The sequence below is a fragment of the Micromys minutus genome, assembly GCF_963924665.1.
Source record: "Micromys minutus genome assembly, chromosome: 28".
Taxonomy (NCBI): Eukaryota; Metazoa; Chordata; class Mammalia; order Rodentia; family Muridae; genus Micromys; species Micromys minutus.
In genome coordinates, this window is record NC_137963.1 from 37,064,128 (window position 1) to 37,085,352 (window position 21,225).

At 48.2% G+C, this 21,225-nt stretch overlaps 1 protein-coding gene across 1 annotated transcript in view; it reads right to left on the reverse strand.

Annotated features, from left to right (window-relative positions):
• Window positions 1-4,084: 4,084 nt before the first annotated feature.
• CCDC180 (coiled-coil domain containing 180) overlaps window positions 4,085-21,225 on the reverse strand; it is a gene marked incomplete at its 3' end in the record, with an annotated part of 58,185 nt that continues 41,044 nt past the window's right edge. The window contains exons 29-37 of the mRNA XM_080940344.1: window positions 21,108-21,185; window positions 14,333-14,399; window positions 13,739-13,880; window positions 11,725-11,885; window positions 11,158-11,295; window positions 10,180-10,291; window positions 7,969-8,074; window positions 7,149-7,284; window positions 4,085-4,240 (exon numbers count right to left, since the gene is read on the reverse strand). Of these exons, the coding sequence (XP_080796470.1) occupies window positions 4,085-4,240; window positions 7,149-7,284; window positions 7,969-8,074; window positions 10,180-10,291; window positions 11,158-11,295; window positions 11,725-11,885; window positions 13,739-13,880; window positions 14,333-14,399; window positions 21,108-21,185 (1,096 nt within the window). The remainder of the gene's footprint in view (window positions 4,241-7,148; window positions 7,285-7,968; window positions 8,075-10,179; window positions 10,292-11,157; window positions 11,296-11,724; window positions 11,886-13,738; window positions 13,881-14,332; window positions 14,400-21,107; window positions 21,186-21,225) is intronic.

The window sequence follows — 21,225 nt, forward strand, 5'->3', positions numbered from 1 at the left end:
AGAGAGACTCGGAGTGCTGTGAAATGCTTCTAGACACGGTACAGCAATGAACACCCCTGAACTCAGTGCAGATATAGTTAGCTGCAGAAAACCTGTACAAAGACAACAAAACCAGTCCACATTCTACCAGGTAGCACTGATTAGGCTCGAGAAGAAGAGAAAAAGGAAGACGAGGAAGAGGAGCAGGAAAAAAAGCAAGAGCAGGAGCTGGAGGAGGACATTTTGGAAGATGGGTGAGAGAATTGGAGATGGCTTCAACGATCAAGATACGTTGTTGTGGTAATTTGAATGAGAATGGCACCCATGGGCTCATATATTTGAATGCCTGCACCACAACTAGTGGAACTGTTTGTGAAGGATCAGGGGGTGTGGCCGTGTTGAAGAAGTTGTGTTACTGGGTGTGGGTGGGCTTTGAGGTTTCAAAAGCCCATGCTATTCCCAGTTAGTATGCCTGTTTTTCTCTCTCCCTGTCCATCCCTTCCCTCCCCCACCCACCTCTGCTTTGTGACTGTTGTCTCAGACTGTAAGATCTCAGATGCTGCTCTGGCTCCATACCTGTCTGCCTGCTGCTATGCTTCCCACCGTGGTGGTCACGGATTCTAATCCCCTGGATCCATGAGCTCTCAAATTAAATGCTTTCTTTGATGTTACTTTGGTCATGGTGTCCTGTCACAGCAACAGAGAAGTAATGATCGCAATCGTGGACCAACCAGGGAATAAGTAAAAGTTACTCAGAAGAGGGAAAAAAGAAAATCAATACTATCCAGTTTTAACAAGCTGAGAGAAAAAGAAATGAGAAAAAGTGAATGAAGATTAAGGAGACTCCGAAATAGCAACTGGACCAACATGCACATTATGAGAATTCCAGAAAGAGAAAAGAGGAATAAAGGAAATTAGAAGAAACAATAACAACAGCAAACTTTCCAAATGAATGAAATAATCTACAGACCTGAAAAAACAAAAGCCCAACAGACTCCCACTAAGATATGTTCCACATAGACTGGCACAGAAAACGGATGGGTGGTAAGTGAACACGTGAGATGTTCAACAGCATATGTAGTGGGGACCTTCACTTGCATAACAATGAGATTCCCACCAAGCACTCATGAGAATGACTGAAATACAAAAAGCCAGCGACATCTAGTGCTGACAACCGTGGGGGCCACACTGCTGCTGGGAGTGCAAACTGGTAGATATCTTAAAGACAGAAGGAGCAATTTTAATAAACACAGTCTTGGGGTTTCTATTGCTGTGATATTACACCATGACCAAAAGCAACTTGGGGAGGAAAGAATTTATTTCTTCGCACAGCTCTCCACCGTGGGACAAACTCCATTCCACTCCATGTCAGGACTGAAGGACAGGGAAGCCGGGGACTCACACACTCATCAGCCCAAGACTGGTATGTACTGTGTGCCTTCAGAGTTCTTTTAATATGAGAAAGAAAATCTCTCTTGTGTCACTGCTATGAGGGTTATGGTAAAATCACACACTGTGTAAGGATGTCTAGGTCAGTAAGGGACCATATGGCTATAAGGTCCCATAAGCTTATATGGAGCTGGAAGATTCCTGTCTCCAGGGATGGCACAGCTGTGGTAATTACTGCCCTCATTCCACGCTTCATCCAGCGCTCTTCCTGCTCACCCTGCTGCCGGTATAAACTATTCTAGAGGTGCAATTATCTACAGTGGGTAACATTAATACAAGATGACTACTACTGGCTTATGGATTTACTGTACTGAACCTTGTATTATTATTTTGAAGTGTACTCCTGCTTATAAAAACAAGCAAGCAAGCAAGCACACCATAAAACAGTGTGCTGTGGTGGCAGTCACAACCTCTTCCACTCGTGTTTCTCTTAACTTCCTGTCTGTGCCAAGGAGTCAGCTGACTTGCCTATTCAACGTCTGCCATTCACATGACACAGTCATCTGATAATAGATGTCTCATAATATGTGCAGTGGTTTGGATAAGAATGTCCCCCACACGCTAATCTATTTGGATGTTTAGTTTAAGTGGGAGTTTTTGGTTGTGTCATGTGGTGTTTTGCTGAGGCAAGACCCATGGAAGGACATGGGATGTTTGGAGAGAGAGAAACAGACAGTGATGGTGTCCTTGCATAGCTAACTATGCAATGCTCCATTGGTCTCGAGTCACCCCTGACCTTCACTTCATTGAGAGAGGCACAGCACAGAACGTTTCCTGGTGTCCGGCTGGTTCTGGTCACTCCTGCTCTCTTGTGCCGATTCCGTGGAGGCCTGGCTCTTTCTGCTGGGTCTCGCCACCGATGTTGATTCATGTTTGGTGTCCTGACACTACTGAACTGGACCGCTGGCATCCTGACCGTGGAGATTGGAATTGCTTCAGAGAACTACTTCTAAACAGGCCCGCATCTCCTTGTTCTACCTGTAAACACTTCCCCCTTACCTTTGGATGATGGGCTAGCCTTGAGATCACACAGACAAACCCTGTGATATGTGCTATGGGGCTCTTACCTACCTGGCTGAAAAGGTGGGATTGGCCAACAGGGGTGGGCACTTTCCTGCATCAGTGATGTCCTTGGGTCACGATGAAGCCATGAAGAGTCTTGCAGCTGTCATCTGTCATTCTGGCCATCCTCCTGCCTCAGGTAAACTTGCATCTCATTTTATTATCACCACACCAAGAGTCTGAGCCGACCAGAATGGGAGCCTGGGAGGGTTCCACAGCCTTCCCTTTTACTTGGCAGCCATGCCCTTGGGACAGACCCACACCAGGCACACTGGTAGGCTCAACATGAGTTGCAGAAAATCAGCAGCTGGTCCTGGCTCCTTGGCTGAAGCACGGAGCATATACACAACCCAGACCTGGAAAATGCACTTGGTGGAAATGAGGGAAAATGAAGGAAACAGGGTGGGGCTGAGGATAAACAGGGCAGGGGGCAGTGGCCTCCCTGAAGTGACATTTACACTGTGAGCAGCTCAAGGCTGGGAACTGTGTACCAGCAGCAATGCTTGGCTGGGACAGAGGTTCAGACAGAATTGAGTCAGGCAGAGGAAGTTAGAAAGGCAGTCAGGGTAGGGGACTGTAGGGTCAGCTCCTGTGAACCCTGGCTCTTCTCATATCGCAAACACTGTTACCATGCCAACAGTTCATCTCTCACAGCTTCTGCGGACCAGGAATCTGGCTTCTCCAAGAGCCTCTGGTCCCTCCGGATGCTGGCAATGCCCTCTCCAGTGAGGCTACAGCTGGGAAAATCTATGGGTATCAGGTTAAAGCTCCTGTCAGTGGCCTGAGAGGTCTCCCTGTCTGATAGCTGGGTCTAAGCTCTCCTTGGCTCTTTCAACATAGACCTTTCACATGGAGTGACTCTGAATATGAGCCCCTGGGTCCCCAGCTAGAGGACTCTGGGAAATAGGGGGAGGAAAGGCAAGGCTGAGCTGGGGAGGAAAGAGGAAGAGGGCAGATGGGAGAAGTAGGGAAGGAGAGAGGATCCACACAGGAAGGTGAGAGAGTGGTGTTTTTGCTAGCTAAGCCTTGGGCGTTATAGTACAACTTATGCTGAATCCCAGTTCCCACAATGATGGCATTGGGAAATGGAACCTCAAGGAAGTAACTAAGTTATGAGAGTAAAGTTTTCACGAGAGGAACTAGTGCCCCTTTAAAAGACAGCCCAGAGAGCTCTCTCCTCACCCTTTCAGTCCTGTGAGAAATAACAGCAAGAAGGTGGTGCTCTAAAGCCTTGGAGCCAGACCTTAGGAAAGCTGGTCTGTATTGGCATGCTGGTATCGGACTTGCAGCCATCAGCTCCGAGTGAAACAAATGTCTGTTCTCTAGGGCACAGCCATGTGCTCATATAGTTCATGCCCATAGAGACAGGGGTAGCCTCCCACTGACCTTACCATATTACATTAGTGGACCACTAACCGCTCAGTGGTTACACAAGGACCAGTTCATCGGGAACATGCTTACCACTTAGGCTGGACAGGGCCCATGGTCTGATTCTGAGCCATCAGAAAACTCAAAGTATCCTCACCTCTGATAGAACCACGGGGTGTGGGATAGAAAGTTGTAGAGAGATGAGCAGGGGAGAGAAATAAGGACTTTATTTGAGGTTCAGATAAGGTTGGGTCGAGTATAGGTTCTGGATGGTGCTAAGGGAGCGCTTCCAGCTTTCCTTCCAGCGCCAGGACTCCAACAGCAGGGTCCTGAAGTGGTCCTGGATGCTCTTCAGTTCTTTGTCAAACAGTGCCAAGTATTTCTGCAGGGAAGCAAATGAAAAGCTTGGGGACTCTTGCCCTCACATACTTGGGAGCTCTGAGCTCTGGGGCCCACAGAAAGCACAGACCCCTGGCCCTCAGGAACACCCTAGACCTACAAGTTCCTCAGGAAGTCACCCTACAAGCTTCACACAGGTGAGGTTATCCTCTTACCTTACAATGGGAAGGCTGTGACTTATGCTCACCCAGCTCAGGAGAAGTTGAGCAGGACCAGAGACCCCTGTGTCTCTGGTTCTGGGACCTGAGCATTCTGACCATTGTCCTGCAGTAGAACTACCATATGGGTTCCTGGGTCTCCACCCTTCACTGAACTCAGCAGGTAGAGTCTTTTCCTCTGCCTGGGGCCTGGAGAAACACCTAGAGATACACCAACACTAGGCACTTCAGGCTTTCCCTGGGGACCAGTGGGTAAGACTTTGACAAAGGCGCTAAAAACATTCAATGGAAAAAGGACAGCCTCTTCAACAAATGGTGTTGGTTCAACTGGCAGTCAGCATGCAGAAGAATGAAAATCGATCCACTTTTATTTCCTTGTACAAAGCTCAAAGACCTCTACATAAAACCAGGTACACTGAAACTATTAGAAGAGAAAGTGGGGAAGAGCTTAGAACACATAGGCACAGGGGAAATTTTCCTGAACAGAGCATCAGTGGCTTATGCTCTAAGATCAAGAATCAACAAATGGGACCTCATGAAATTGCAAAGTTTCTGTAAGGCTAAGGGCACTGTCAAGAGGACAAAATGGCAGCCAACAGATTGGGAAAGGATCTTTACTAATCCTACAACTGATAAAGGGCTAATATAAAATATATACAAGGAACTCAAGAAATTAGACTCCAGAGAATCAAACAATCCTATTAAGAAATAGGGTACAGAGCTAAACAAAGAATTCTTAATGGAGGAATACCGAATGGTTGAGAAGCCCCTTAAGAAATGTTCAACATCCCTAGTTATCAGGGAAATGCAAATCAAACCAACCCTGAGATTCCACTTCATACCAGTCAGAATGGCTAAGATAAAAAAAAAAAAAAAAAAAAACTCAGATGACAGCAGATGCTGGTAAGGATATGGAGAAAGAGGAACACTCCTCCATTGTTGGTGGGGTTGTAGGCTGGTACGACCACTTTAGAAATCAGTCTGGTGGTTCCCCAGATAATTGGACTAATTGGACATAGTACTACCTGAAGACCCAGCTATGCTATTCCTAAGCATTTGCCCAAAAGACGCTCCAATATATAGCAAGCACACAAAGCTCCACAATGTTCATAGCAGCCTTATTAATAATAGCCACAAGCTAGAAAGAACCCAGATGTCCTTCAACAGAAGAATGGATACAGAAAATGTGGTACATTTACACAATGGAGTACTACTTAGAAACAACAACTTTATGAAATTCCTAGGCAAATAGATGGAACTAGAGACTATTATCCTGAGTGAGGTAACCCAGTTGTAAAAGAACACTCATGGTATGTACTCACTGATAAGTGGATACTAGCCCCAGAAAGCTCTGAATACCCAAGAAACAATTCACAGACCTTATGATACTTAAAAAGAAGGAAGGTCAGAATGTGGATGCCTCAGTCCTTCTCAGAAGGGAGAACAAAACATTCACGGGAGGAAATACAAGGTCTAATAGAGGAGTAGGGATTGAAGAAAAGATCATTCAGAGACTGCCTCACCTTGGGATCCACCCCATATGCAGCCACCAAACCCAAACACTATTGCTGATGCCAAGAAGTATTTACTGGCAGGAACCAGATAGGGATGCCTTCTCAGGGACTCTACCAGAGTCATATAGATACAGTTGAGGATGCTTGCAGCTAACCACTGGACTGAACACGGAGACTCCAATGAAGGTGCTAAAGAAAGTACTGAGGGAGCTGAAAGGGGTTGTAACTGCATGGGAAGAACAACATTATCAACCAACCAAACTCTCCATAACTCCCATGAACTAAAACACCAACCAATGAGCACACATGGAGAGACCCATGGCTCCAGGTGCATATGTAACAGAGGATGGCAGTGTTTAGCATCAATGAGAGAAGAGGCCTTTGGTCCGGTGAGGGTACGTTTTCCCAGCGTGGGGGAATGCCAAGGCACTGAAGTGGAGGGGGTGATTAGGAGAGGTTGCACCTTTGTGGAGACAAGTGGAGGGGGAGGGGGGATGGGAGCAGGGTGGGGGGAGGGTACAACATTTCAAATGTAAATACAGAGAGTATCTAATTAAAAAAAAAAGACTGGGTTTCTCTGTGGGCACCAGGACCAAGGATCTGTATATCTTCTGAGCTGGGAGATAGTTCAGGTGGCATTTGGGTGAAGCCTTATCAGGTCAGTCCCACAATCTGTCAGTAGGATCAAATCCCGGCCCTGCCATTCTGGAGTGGTGTGGAAAGGCAGGTGTCTTCAGCTGTTGTTGCCCTTGTTAGGGAAATGGGAGAGATCCTACGTCCCTCAGTGCGGTAGACCTCACGTCAATAATAGGAGGTACTGGTTAGCACCTGAAGGCTGTGGATGTCCCCTGCCATTGCACCCCAGTGTCCCCCTGCAGCTTTGGGCATTGCTATGCCTGTTTGTCTTGTGCCCAACTCTCCTGTCCCTCTGCAGAAGTCTTTTTTCATGACTACTAGCTGAGGTATGTCAGCTGGGTATAAAACAGGGTTCAGAGCTTAGTCATCAAACTGGTGCTGGGATGGACGTGACCCTTGGCATGTGTCCTTGAGTCTATAGAAGAGTTGAGACCTGCAGCTCTGGGTAATGCTGGCACACACTGTTTCTCCATGGGCCGGCCAGGTGTTGGGGTACCCAGTGGATATAGCTTCCTCCTTCCCAGGGCAGCCAATCTGAGTTGCTTAGCTCCCCCCTGACATACAGCATTTGACCCCAACTCACCAGGTAAACAGCATCTCGGGCTTCTACGGCGGCCAAGTGTCCCAGGGTGGTCTTATTGGTGACTACTGAAGGTGTCCTCCGAGTCAGTATCTTGTTTTGAATGGTGATTTCGTTGGGCTTGATTCCTGGCCACTTCCTACAGACAAACAGTGTTTGGCTTCATCTTCTGTTAGCGGCCCCCGGGCACAGCTTGAAACTCAGCCAATAGTATGGATTGATGTGGCTTTCTTAAAGGCCCCGCTGAGCTTTTCCTGTTGGGTCCGTTATGTTCTGTTTCCTGTTTTCGTGATGACCTAACAGTGTGTATAGCCATGGGGCCTGCAGTATGAGAAAGGGAAATGCCACAGCCAAGCTTCTTCCCTTTTTCTGGGCCTTGGTTTCCTCACCATTTGCCGTGTAGGCAGCAGTCATGAACTCCTGGACCGTTTTTCCTATTATGCTATGGGAGAGTACAGCTGGGAGAGGCACTGCCCACAAACCCAGGGCACAGGCACTTTGGCAACTGGACAGACAGCTGGAGTGGTTCACAGTGCTGGCAGCAGCTCGGGAATGTACGTCCCCTCTGGACAGGATTCCTTTTCTTTGTAGGCCACTGGGGTGCTTCTCACGTGAGCATAGCGCCGGAATTCCCAGTATGTGCTGGGCGACCTCACCTTTCCCTTCGAACAGCCCCACCCATTTCAGAGATGGAAACTGAGGGCTGGGCACCAGATTCTTCCCAGGACTATTAAGTCTGTCTGAGTTCAGGGCCTGAGTCCCTCCCCACACCCCTGCCCATACTCAGTGGACACAGCCGTTCACACTGCCCCTGGAGTCTCACCTGCTCCCGCGTTCAATCAGGGGCTTCTCGCTCTCATCCTCTAGGGAGAGCATGGCAAGCTTCCTCCGTATGAGGATTGACACTTTCTGCTTTTGGGGCTCCATCCCTGACAGGAAAGAGGTGTGTTATTGGCTGTGACCGCACAGACGGAGAAGCAGGGACCTGACAGTGGAAAGAACTGTCAAGGCTGCTCACCCGGTGTCTCGCCTGGGGACCCAACTCTGGCTTGCTTCCCTGGTAAGGAGAGCGGGGCCCCGAGTGCAGAGTGCAGCGCTCTTCAAGAGAGCAGCTGGCAATGCACACCTCCCACTGCCCGACTGTCCGTCTGGCAGCCTATCTGTCTGTCTTTCCAGTGAGGGGCCTCTGATCCCTGACATCTTCGCCAGGCTCCAGAGTGACCAAACTGAAACCGAGAAGCTCAGTGGACACGTGCTTCTGATCCGAGCCACTGGGAAGTCGAGGCAGGATGAGCTCATGGACTAATGTATATTTCAAGAGTGCCTTCAAGCACAGGGGGCTCTGGTGGGCTCTGGAGGTGCAGCTCTAGCTCGGCCACGTGCTCCCGTGTGCTTCCTTGTCGGTGAGGGTTGGCTCAGTGTGCTGTCATGGCCACAGGAACTGCTTCTTTGGGAAACACGAGTGTTGGGGTCTTGTCTGCTTTTAAGACTGACCTGTGAGGGGTCTGTGCACCCCAGGGATAGCCAGTCTTTCTCTTTGTGAGGGGGAACACTCTAGATTTATTTTTGTTTCTTTCCATATTGAACCCCCTCCCCCATTTTAATTTCGGCCCACAGAAGTACCACCATTTCCTTTATGTCCTCTGATTATTCAGGAATGGTGCCCTCGCCCCTAAGAATATGAAGATATTCCCTGCCTGGACTTTGATTTGATGTTTACTCTTTGATTCGGCTGGCATTTTCTTGTTGGGTCCGAACACTGTCTTTGATGAAAATAAGTAAATATCAATCGCCCCGCTTGTGATGCACATTGAATTAGTAAACTGTCACGTGGTCTTTGAGCTCACTAAGAAGCTGGCCCTGGAAGCAGCCCGCTCACCCCTCCTCCACTTTCAGACCCAAGCACGTTTGTCTCGAAGAGTCCTCGAAGGCCACAAGGGAATAGACTGCCCTCTGCTCCTAACTCTGTGGCGTGGAAGGAGGAGCACAAGAAGGATGTCCCTGAAAACAGCTGGAGTCCCTACTACGGCCAACAGACGTAAGCACTGTTTGCTCTAACGTGTGAAAGCATCCACAGTGACAAAGAGAAGTCAGAGTGTCCCCGTCCAAGGGGAAACGCCTCAGTGGGGGAACCCCTGCCCATGGCTTCAGATTTCCTGGATGGTCGGGCTGGGTGTTGCAAGCATATGATTGGCCTCTATCTGCTGCTGTGGTTTTATAGTTGGTGCTGGAACTGGCCCGGTAGAAGGAGAGAGCTTCTAGACAGTCTCTGTGCCTCCCAGCGTGTCTCTCAGCCTGCCAAAACAATGGACTCCGAAAAGTGGGAACTTTCTAGAAATCTCATGCTGGGAGAAAGAAGAGGCCTCCACCAGAGGAAAACTTGTCTCCTGGACAGAGATTTTGCACAGTCCTGAGAACTTAGACCACCGAAGCAGACAGTGATGGTCAGTGGTGGGTGGGAGTCCACTTTCACCCAGCGTGCAGAGAGGTACACATATTGACCTTTTATTTAAACTTCAACCTCACTTCAGGACCCAAAGACGGATTTGGGGGTTTTGCAGGATCTCTTTGTCCCTTTTCTGAGTAAATCTCCTCCTTCTGCTTCCCACTTTAGGTTTAGTGGCTTATTGAGGACGCAGGAAGCCAGATCTGACTTGGGGCACAGGTTGTAACCCCCAAGTTTGATAATAGAAGCCTCAGTTCAGGGGACCCCTGCTCTGTCCAGGATCATCTAATCAGTAGCTCCAGAGGAGTGCCTCAATGGAACGTCCCAAACCAGATGTTCTGTGCTCTGTGTGATGATGCTTTGTTATCTGTCTATTGAACTATCTGCAGCCTGCTGCTTACTTTGATACTTTGGCTTGGTATATACTGTAAGTACGGTTATTGTACATCATTCTGGCGCCACACCACCTCTCACTGAAGAAAGTGTTCTCACCTTGACCGAGGGACGGCAGACACCCCTAAGCCCCAGCCACCCCATACCCTGTGCCCCCCCCCCAGGGCCTCAGCACGAGGCTGGTACACCACTTACGCGGAACCTGTATGTCATCAGCGGTGATCACTTCATCCAATTGTATCAGGAACCTCTCTGTGAAGGAGGCCAAATTTGCTATGAAGAAGCGGGCATACTTCTTGGCAAATTCCTGGAAGAAACAGGGTGAAATGAACTTCAGAGACAAACCACTACCAGGCTAGCAGGAAGAGGGCAGAACGGCTCTGGGGAGATCCAACTAGTGAGGAAACCCTGACGTCATGTGAACAGATGCACTGGGGTTAGCTAGCACCTGGTCCTTGGAGCCCAGAGATCTCTCCCAACATCTGGTCTGGTTTGAGACTAAGAAAGGGTTCGGAGGAACTGGAGAAATGTCCCAGTGGGTTAAGTACTCACCATCAAAGCATGAAGCCTGAGTTCAATTTCCATAAGGAGAGCTGGGTGTGATGGGATGTGCTATAAATCCTAGCACTGAGGGAACAGAGACAGGGCCTCCTGAGGCTCTCTGGCCAGCTGGCCTAACCTATGTGGTGAGTTCCAGGTTTAGTGAGAGACCTTGTCTCATAAAACAGGGTGAGTGGTCCTGAGGAACAATACTCTAAACTGACATCAGCCTTCCATATGGACACGCATGTGTTCACATGTACATCCCCCTAACATACACACACGCATGCGCACATACACACACACACACACACACACACACACACACATACCTGAACACTTCAGAAATGGACAAGGTACAAACACAGACAATTCACCAAACAGAAAATAAAAGGAGGTATGTATCTTGAGGAAAATGGTCTTAACTAGTCTTTGTGACTAATTTAAAAATCAAAGTGTGGCCAGGTGTGGTGGTCCTCACCTTCCATCCTAGCACTTGGGAGGCACTCTGAGTTCTAGGACAGCCAGGACCCTGTCTCGGACAGACGATCAGGTACCAACCATCGGGCCCAGCTCTCCGAGGGGCAGTATGGCCCCCGAGCACCCAGGGTGGAGACCTAACAGCAACCTCACCTCCATCTTTTCATGGTTCATGCAAATCATCTGGTTCAGCTCCTGCTGCCTCAGCTCCTCCGTGATTTGTAGTGACTCCATTTGACTGGCGTTTGTGGGGTGGCCAAGGTTTGGATGGAGGTTCTGAGAATTTTTATCCTTCAATCAAACAAGGCAGAAATGAGCAGAGATGCCCGCCCAGACTGGAATTCAGTCAGTTAAGGCCACATGCAGACAGGTAGGTCCTGTGTGTCATCCGAGTGTGGGAAGGAAGGAGTGTGGTTGGTACTCAGAGGGTTGGCGAGAAGGTGAGCCAAACACCTGCTCCAGCACAGTCTGGGCCTTTAGTCCAATAAAATCAGCGCCAATCGCATCCCACAGCACCAAGGAACACTGTCAAACTGTTGTTCATCTCAATGACCAAGGCCCTAGCAAAGATTTCAAATACAGCCTAGAGTTTCAGGAGTGCCTTCTGCCAACAAGTGTTGGCTTCGTTACCGACTTGCCAGTATCCCCGGTCCCCAGCAGCCTTGCTCATGACCTGCCTCCGTCCTCAATCCCCTGCACTCCTGGCCCTGTGACAGTCACCTTCTCCTTCTCTAGCTGTGCCTGCTGCTGCTCAAACTGCTCCCGGACCTCCTTCATGGATGAGCAAAACTTGCTCCAGTGTTGTTCCTTGAAGTTCTCCGTGACCAGCCAGCACACCTGGGGCAGCAGCTCCTCAAACCTCCTCACCTGGGAGCGTAATTCTGCAGGAACCGAGGGTAGGGTATCAGGAATGGGCGGAGGAGGTGGAAGTTGTTCAGCCACATCTCCAACAAAGGGAGAATACTGGTCTCTGGTGTGACAAGAGCTATTCCACCCAGTGGCCATCTGCAGCCAGACCAAGACAGGAAATGATGGTTAAACAGATTCAGGGGGATTCTCAGTGTGCTTAAAATGTTGTTTGCCCCATCATGAGCTAGTTCCCATCTATGACCTCTTCAGGGACTGCCTTGACCTTGTCTCCTCCTCTGGTACTTCCAGAGGTCATGTGCTGAGACCTACTCTCTCATGCCTATCCCTTTACACCTCGGGCCCTCGTCTCCTTGTCTTGCTGGGTAGTTCCTTCGGATAGCCTTCCAGCTCCCCAATAACACATTCAGCTATGTGAGCACCCATTCATCACTCTAAGTTGTCAGCGTTGATATTTTCTTTCTAGAGGTTCTCTGATAACCAATCGGTCATTTCTGTAATACCTTCTTCCTCCTTGCGTTTCCAATGTTCTCTTTCATCTCGCTACAAGCACATCATTTTGTATACTCGCCGTTTTACTCCTGGCCTCTCTCACTTCCTCTCTCCTTCCACTTCTTTTCAAATCCTCCCTTCATTCTTCCTGTCTTTCTGTGTAGCCCAGGCTAGCCTTGACTTTGAAACCCTGCCTGGTGCTCCTTTGGTGTCTGAGGTCTTTGCCATTTTCATTCTGTGCCTTTGGCTTCAAGTGCTTTGCAACCACAGAGAGAACTTTGGAAACTTCATCTGTGGGAGTCTGAGGGCTGAGACAAAGGCAGTTTCTCTAGAGAGGATGTCTCGGCCTTAAGCAAGTTCTGGACACTGGCAGAGAATGGTGGCTTAAAGCTGGATCCTTTTCAGATCTTTTTGAATAATTCTGCATAAAACAGAATTTGCATGTCAGTAACTGTGAATTGGGTTTAGAAAACACATCAGGGCTAAACCTCTGCTTTGGGTGCCTGTGAAGCTTTTTGTCTCTTGCTTTCATTGTCCATTATTACCAAGGTTTCTACTGAGTTGTTTGCGTCTAGTTGGTGGGGCGGGCAAGTCGTGGGATACCGGCCTGAGTGAGAGGCTTGAGTTACAACTGCTTTACTCTGCAGCTTCCGTGGAACGTCCCACAGTGGTGGTCTTGGCATGTGTCCTATTCCTAATGTCCTGACTATAAAAGGGGAGGCTCCGGGGTCCATGGTCTCTGCTCTGTTCTTCATTGCCCCTGTTCTCATTTGATTTCTGGCTTTTGTGTGTCTATTTTACAACCACTTTGAAAGGTTTTATGGCCCCAATGCCATACTTTACACCAAACTCTTTTACTCTATATCTCCTCAGTAGGGTACGGGAAGGGCGGGGAGGGCGTGGGCTGCTAGAACAAAGGGAAGCCTTTGGCCTCAGATCTGGGTACTTCCTAATCCCCTTTCCCCAACATACTAAGGAAGACAGTCGAAAGGAGCCACGGGAATCCGTTTCCACTGAATTATAGACAGCAGATGTTAGCTACTTGGGTCTAGGAGGGGACAGGCAGATGGAAGTTAACATTGACAGTGGTGGCGGTTCTCCGACTCTGGAAATGAACTGAAAGTTATTGAACGTACACTTCATGGGTGAACGGAAACTAAGGGGAAAACCAACTATGTTCCTGAAAAAGCAATGAGCCTTTACTTTTTTTTTTTTTTTTTTTTTTTAACCCAATTGAAGTTAACAGTTGCTTTCTCTTAACTCCAAGAGACTAGCTTTTTGCTGGGCTGTTCCTCTGGCTGAGGCCCACCCCTGGTTCCCTGTTGTAACTGCTCCAGTGCTCCATCTGCTGGCCTCCCAGCACAATTGCACTTACCCAGAAGGCAGGAGTTGTGGTACTCATCCGCCTGATGTTGATATTCTAGAATCCTCTTGCTGATGTGGTCAGCGCACTGGTCAAAGTTTTCATACATGCATTCAGGTCTGGTGACTGGGCGTTTCTCTTTACGGTAAAAATCCTGCCAGAGAGAGGTGGCCATGTATGGGTCTATCCTGATCCACACCCCTGAGCCTTTACATGTACCCCACCTCTGTCCACGTGACCTTCTCTGCATCCCAGACCCACCTAGCATGGCTACAGACAGATCATGTTGAATTCTTGAATGAGTGGATGGCAAACCCCTATTTAACCCTAGAGACCCGAGTTCATAGCTTCTCAAACTGGAACAAGGCTGTGTGTTTGCTAGAAAGCCACAGGATGTGGACCATAAAGACAGATGAGCCCTGCCTGGCAGAACCCAGCCTTCGAGAGGCAGGCAGGAGGAATGGATGTACTCTGGGAAATACCAGAGCAGGACAGCATGCACGATGCTCCCAAGCCCCACCTGGCTCCCCATGCCCCACTATATCTGGGGTGCTGGGGGGGAGGGGCTTGCAGGGTAGGCAAGGGCCCCAGGGCAGTGGCTCTCACCTCCACTACGACCAGCAGGTGCTCGTTGCTCTCCCACAGGAGATTCAAGATGATGCTTTTAAAGTCCCTGCAACACCACCAAGGCAGACCTGTGAGTCACCTCTTCCAGATGCACCACAGTAGACAAAACCAAGCAACTGAGTATTTTGAGTGTTCATTTCTAGTCCTGTCGTCCATAGTAACTATGAAATACTGTCCAAGGACCTTGCCCTTTGAACAGCCCAATCCAAAAACAAAACAAAACAAAACAAAACAAAACAAACAAAAAAAAGCTGCGGAACTTCTTGGTCTCATTTATCATTTTCCTCAGATCCTGGCTCTGCCTGGTCCTGGTACTCGGCTCCTCTGATGCACCCTGACTGGTGTTTTGGAGATTGATTGCTTTGGCTGACTGATTAATCCTCTGTCTTTTCCATCAAACTATAAAATGTACCAAGTACTTAAAACTCTGATTGGGGGATTATAAGACGAACATATGTCTGTTACCTGAGTTTCCTGTGTGAGTTCAGAATGAATGGATGGCAACAAAAATGGAACTGATCAGAAACCCAAACTAATCATTGACCTTAACTGATCAGAAACAGCTAATGGACCTCTAAATGGGGACTTTGCACGGGAGCTAATGAAACGTTTTCCTCTTGCTTCTGTGAACATGAACATGCTTTGCCCTTGGTGCCTCCTCAGTGCAGCCGTCTCGACCACACAGTTCCCTGCCTGTCTGCACAAATCAACTTGGTGGTAGCGTTTTAGTATGCCTGAGTTCTAATCCTGGATGTAGACTGTGACATTTCGGTGGTGTGAATGTGCTTGGCCCAGGAAGTGGCATTTTAGGAGGCGTGAGCTTGTTGGTGTGTCACTGTGGGGATGGACTTTGAACCTTCTTCCTAGCTGCCTGGGAGCCAGTCTTCTCCTGTTTGCCTTTGGAGCAAGATGCTGCTCCTTCTGCACCATGCCTGCCTGGATGCTGCCATGCTCCCGCCTTGATGATGATGGACTGAACCTCTGGACCTGTAAGCCAGCCCCAATAAAATGTCTTTGTAAGAGTTGCTTTGGTCCTGGTACCTGTTCATGTCAGTAAAACCCTGACCAAGACAGGAGGACTATTCATCAGAGGCCCTGGTGATCCCCGCACTGGTTGGCCCCCTGCCCTCTTTGAGAAAAGAACAAGTTGCCCGAGATAGAGAACACACACCTATAATCCCAGCAGGAGGTCAAGTCGTGAGTATGAGACAAAGATGAGTTCAAGGTCAGCATGGCTACCTTTGGGTTGCAGGCCAGCTTGGACTACTGAAATCTTGTTTAAAAACAACAATTGGTGGGGGAGGGCAGAGACAGATGGAGTAACAGAGACAGAGTGAGGGGGAGGTTATGAATAGTAAGACAAAGCTAGAGAGATGGCTCCGAGGTAAAGGTGATTGCCAAGCAAGCCCCAGACCCATGATCAAACAAAAACAAAAACAAACAGCAACAAAAACCAGACGAAGCGCCAGGCTACAACCCCAGAATTCCTATGATGAGACAACAGAGGCAGAGGCTGGAGAAGCACCCTAAAGTTGGCATGGGACACAGCAGAAACAAGAAGAGAGACCCTGCCTAAGAAGGCAGGAAAGAACCAACTCCTGGACGTTGTTCTCTGATTCACACACACACACACACACACACACACACACACAGCAACACACACGGGCCCACATTCACATCCGCTCTCTCATACTACTAATAAAGGTAAATCAAAAGTTTGCAAACAGGAAGCCAATAAGTACAACATCCTCTGGGGGGAACTTGACTGGATAGCTTCGTGTTAATTTGACTCAAGCTAAAGTCATCTGAGAGGAACAAACCTCAACGAAGAAAATGCCTCCCTGCGATGTGGCTGCAGGCATGCCTGTGCCGTCCTTTCCAGACCCTCTCATGTTTTATTTCTCTCCCTTTTCATCCACTCGGTGTGCTAGGCCTTGTGAGCTCTTAGCCATAATTCAGTGTTCCTTCCTTCACAGAATGGGCCGAAAGACAACAGAGCTGCAAGTTTCCAGAAAAGATGTCTGAAAAGCATTTTTTTTCCTACCACGTTTAATTAGATCTTTTAAGACTAACTTTTACTTCTAGTCTTTAAATTTTAGGTGTTTGTACGTAGGTCTGTGTGTGGGTTTGTGCAATTTGAACTGTGCCTTCAGAATCCAGAAGAGGGTGTCAGATCTCCCGGGGCTGGCATTTCAGGCAGTCCTGAGTTGGTGGTGCATTTTCTTAATTAGTGATAGATGGGGGAGGGCCCATCCTGTTGTGGGTGTTGCCATTCCTGGGTTGGTGGTCCTGGGTTTGATAAGAAAGCAGGCCAAGCAAGCCAGGAGGAACAAGCCAGGAACAAGCCAGAAACAAGCATTCATTCCTCCATGGCCTCTGCATCAGCTCCTGCCTCCAGGTTCCTGCCCTGTTTAAGGTCCTGCCCTCAAGGCTTTAAATGACAAACTGGTGTTTGAAACTGTGAGTGAATAAGTCCTCCCCGGCTGATGCTAGTCATGGTGTTTAATCACAGCGATGGTAACACTAAGACAGGCACCTCCCCTGATCGCTCTTCAGCGGCCACCGTTTCTACCGACTGCCGAGATTCCCACTCCATGAGCACAACTCAAAAGTGAGATAGAGAAGCAAAGCCTTCAGGACATGGGGTCATGGGACACATAACATTTTACAACGACTCTGACAAGTCTCAGAGGCTGCCACCCAGATTCAGTACTGATCGCCAGATCCGAGCATCCATGTGCCTGGGTCAGTGGGCCTTCATTTCAAAAGTTATTCATCATACTTTTAAAAGAAGCAACTGTACTGAAAGGAGGGGAAAATGAACTCCAACATTTCACTGTGTTCCCTCCAGTTAATTTTACTTAAAGCCAAACATAATTAGCTTCACGTGGATTTCACAAAGTCACTGTTTGCTTATCAAATGCTTTCCGCCCCCGGGATTGGGCTATGGATTTAAATGGTCGAGGAACATTATTGAATATGGATGCCCCGTGGTTTACAATCCTTTGGGTTTTGTAACTTCAGAGGTTTCTGTTTTGTTTTTAATTGGCACAAAAATCACTGGCTGGGTAAGCAGGGCCACAAACTGAGCAGCCCTGAGAGAGCTTGCTTAGCCCGAGGCTCATCGGATTCCTACAAAATCAGGATTAAGGTGCTGCTTGGTTTTTGTTGTTGCTTTGGGTTTTCTTTTTGTTTGCTGTTTGTTTTCCTTTTTTAGGCAGCTTGTTTTGCCAGTCTAACAGAATCTTACCCTTAGGAGACCTCCCTGTTCGAGAGTGACAGGGTGGTCCACCAATCAACTTCTTTCAGTAACATTCACATATTTCTCAAAGGCTGATGGAGGTCTCCCAACATTCTAGTCTCCCAGGGGACCTCCCAAGGGAGGTCTGTCAGATGATGGGTAAAGAGGACTCTAACCGGGCCCCAAACAACCAAACAACTAGCAAGGGTGACCTTGAGTAACTTCCGGAGAGAAGATTCCACTCATCCTGGCTGGCAGGGACTGGTCCTAGGTTTGTGGATGAACCCTATAAAGGGTGGCATCAGGGTCACACTCTGTCAGTGGCTGGGTCTGGATCCCTTGTGGCCTCATGTGGCCGTGGGCCTGATGGCACATGTCCGAGTTCCCTGCTTCCTAGATCATGTCTGTCCTCTGCTGCTTTCCCTGAGCAGTCCCTCCACGGTGAATGAGTCTGACCCGAGGCCGTGAACATCTCTCCAGCCGAATGAGGGTGTGGCTCTTTGCCTCAATGCAGAGAAGGTATTTGTGCTTGTGGCCAAACAAACTCTTTCAGGCTCTCTCCTGCCTAGCAGGGTGTTTGTACTCCCGTGGGCTCCTGCTTACTTTACAACAGTAGTTCTGTGGAGAGCCTTTTGGTACCACTGGACACTTGGGGGCAGGAATTTTGATGTCACCAGGACAATTAGAAGTATAGTCGAGGCAGGAATCTGACTCTGGCTCTAAACTCAGGAAGCTGGCCCAGACTTGCTTGTTTTTTGACTCAGAACTAATGTTGTCTTTCTTCATGTAATTAAAGTGGTTTAAAGGAGGACTGAATAAGAAAGACTTCGCTTCAGCCTCAGAACTGGCTGAAGTCATGTTATGATTTTGTCTAACTGTCTCTCTTTTCTTTTAATCTTTGCTCCTGCCCTGGGGAACCTGTGGTCTGACCAAGCTGGCCTTGAACACAGCTCCAAGCAACCACACACAATGCAGGCTGCACGGAATGTCTGTGCGGGAGGATGAGCCCTTTGGGAGAAAGGCACGCAGACGTGCAGTATGGCTTGCTTCGATGGCTCCCATTAGCCTCTGCTGATGGCTTTGTGGAGTCTCTGGAAGAAGGATGGTTGGTGACTCAGAGCAGGACTCCTGCTTTCCCTTGCTAAGCTGGCTGCTTCCTTGTAGTCCTGGGTTGGTTGGTCATTCTTCGGTGAGACACAGATTGAGCTTGTCTCCTGCTATTTCTTGGTACCCCAGTGAGGCCAAACATTTACCATGTGTGTTTATTTCTAACACTGCTTCTTCTGTTTGGTGTAATTTGTTTTTAACTCAAGGACAATTTTATTGGAATTTAAAGAGAAAACAAAGGTGAAAATCCTAGTAGCCACCAAGAGATGAAAAAGAAAATTAAGCCATTAAGTCAGGTATAGAACTGTCTGGCTGTGGGTGAAGGGATGGACATCAGTGGTTAAAAGCACTTGTTCTCAGAGGACAGCATGGTGCCTCACAACCACCTGTTGCAAGGATCTGTCACCCTCTTCTGGCATTGACAGGCATCTGCATACACAGAGGGCACACACACACACACACACACACACACACACACACACATCAAATAGAAACAAATGAAGTGATGTGTTAAGAACGCAGTCCCCAAGGCCATGCAGTTGAGAAACATTGAGGTCCTAAAGGCTCTGCTCTCAGGGAGTGTGGGTTAGTTATCACAGGAATGAGGTCCTGGAGAGAAGACATGTTCAGTTCCTTCCTTCTTCTGCCTCTTTCTCTGCCCTCTGATACTCTCTTCTTCCTCTAATTCCCAAGAGGGATAATGTGCCCTTTCCTTCTTTTAGAGACAGGGTTTTGCTATTAAGCCTAGGTTAGCCCAAACCTGTGATTTTCATGTGTTAACTCCAGGGCTCTAGGATTATAGGGAAAACCACTCCATCCCTGGCTTGATGCTGGTAATTCTGCCCTGAACTTCACAACCTTCCCAACTGTAAAAAACAGATCTCCGATGTTCATATTGAGCAGCCTTAGGTATTCCATTATAGTAGCAAAGCAAGATCAAGACAGGACCAAGGGCAGTCACCAAGAAAGCCAAATGCTGCAAGTCTGCTTGTGTGATCTTCTCCAACTGTCAGAGTTACAAGGGGGGGAAATCAAGCAAACTCCTGATTGCTCTGTGTTGGGGTGCTGAAGAAAGGAATGATAAGAGGGAGAGGTTGGCAGGGGATGGAATGGGTCTGTATTTTGACCATGGTGGGGGTTCACCTCTTTATAGATTAAAATGACATAGGATTAAAGGGACAGAGTCAGGATTGCTGTGATGCTATGTCACACGCATGGGGTGAAAACACCTCAAGCTGCCAACCCGAGGTCTCTCCTGAGTCACATGGTGGGTTAGACATCCTCACATAGTTCTCCAGCTCTAGAAGTAAGATTCTTCTGGGGTCAAAGCCCAACAAGAATCTGTTTCTAAAGATCCCTGAGAAAGAGTGAGGCTTCACTCCGGAGCTTGGTGTTCTCAAAGGCTTCTGATTTCTTCACCTTGAGATTCTTCGGATTGGCTTGAAAAGGAGTCTATTAAGAAAACTGGCTTTTGCTTTAATTACTAAAGTACTGATTAAACAAAAGAGGAAGGCAGCAGACGTGGTAAGGTGTATAACAAAAAATAAAAACAGGATAAACAAGCAAAGCCCTCAAACCTCAAAAGGGTCTTGGCATCATGACATGCTGAGCTCAGAAAATGTAAACATTCTGGTGAAAATGTCTCAACAAGCACGTGGATTAGGCTAAGATAAACTGACCTTGATATGTAAACTTATCTTTCCTTCTTCTCCACTGTCACCTCCAGAGGACAGGCTTCTCTCACAGAGAGGAAGGCTTCTCACAGAGAGAAAAGAGAAAGTTTCCACCGAAAGAAAGAGTTCTCACAGAGAGAAAGGGTTCTCACAGAGAGAAAGGCTTCTCACAAAGGGAAAAGGTTCCACGGAGAGAAAGTGTTCCACAATGTTGGAGATTGGTTCTAATGTTTTGATTCAGTTAGGAATCTGCGTGTTCAAACACTGGGCTAGGACACAGAGGGGAGAAGGAGAAATTGCCCTGAAGCAGTGGGATGTGGGTGGACATAGGAGCTGCAGGAGATAAAGCCAACCAGCCATGGAGATTTCAGGTAAGTGGGCACTGGCCACTTCCACAACTGGGCCTGGAGTAGCGGAGGAGGATTAGAAGTGCCCAACCATTGAGCAGGACAGCATATGAAAAATAAGCTTGTGTGTGTATGTGTGTGTGTGTGTGTGTGTGTGTGTGTGTGTGTATGTATGTATGTATGTTTCATTCATTCATGAATCCAAAGATTCCTTGGGCAGGTAGCTGGAAGTGTTACCCGCCAAGAGCATAAAGCGGCGTAGCTAAAAACTCACCACTACACCACAGAGAGAAATGGTTCTCGCAGAGGGGAAAAGTTCCACCATGGGAAAAGATTCTTACCAAGGGAACGGGTTCCACAGGGGAGAACAATGTGCCACTACTTACTCAGCCTGAGGAGGCGGCTTTTCCCCGAGCACCTGGTACTTTTTGTCCAATCTGATGTACTTGGGATGCCGTGTCATGCTGTGGGACAGAAGAAGGCCAGTACTGTGGGCAATGCGTT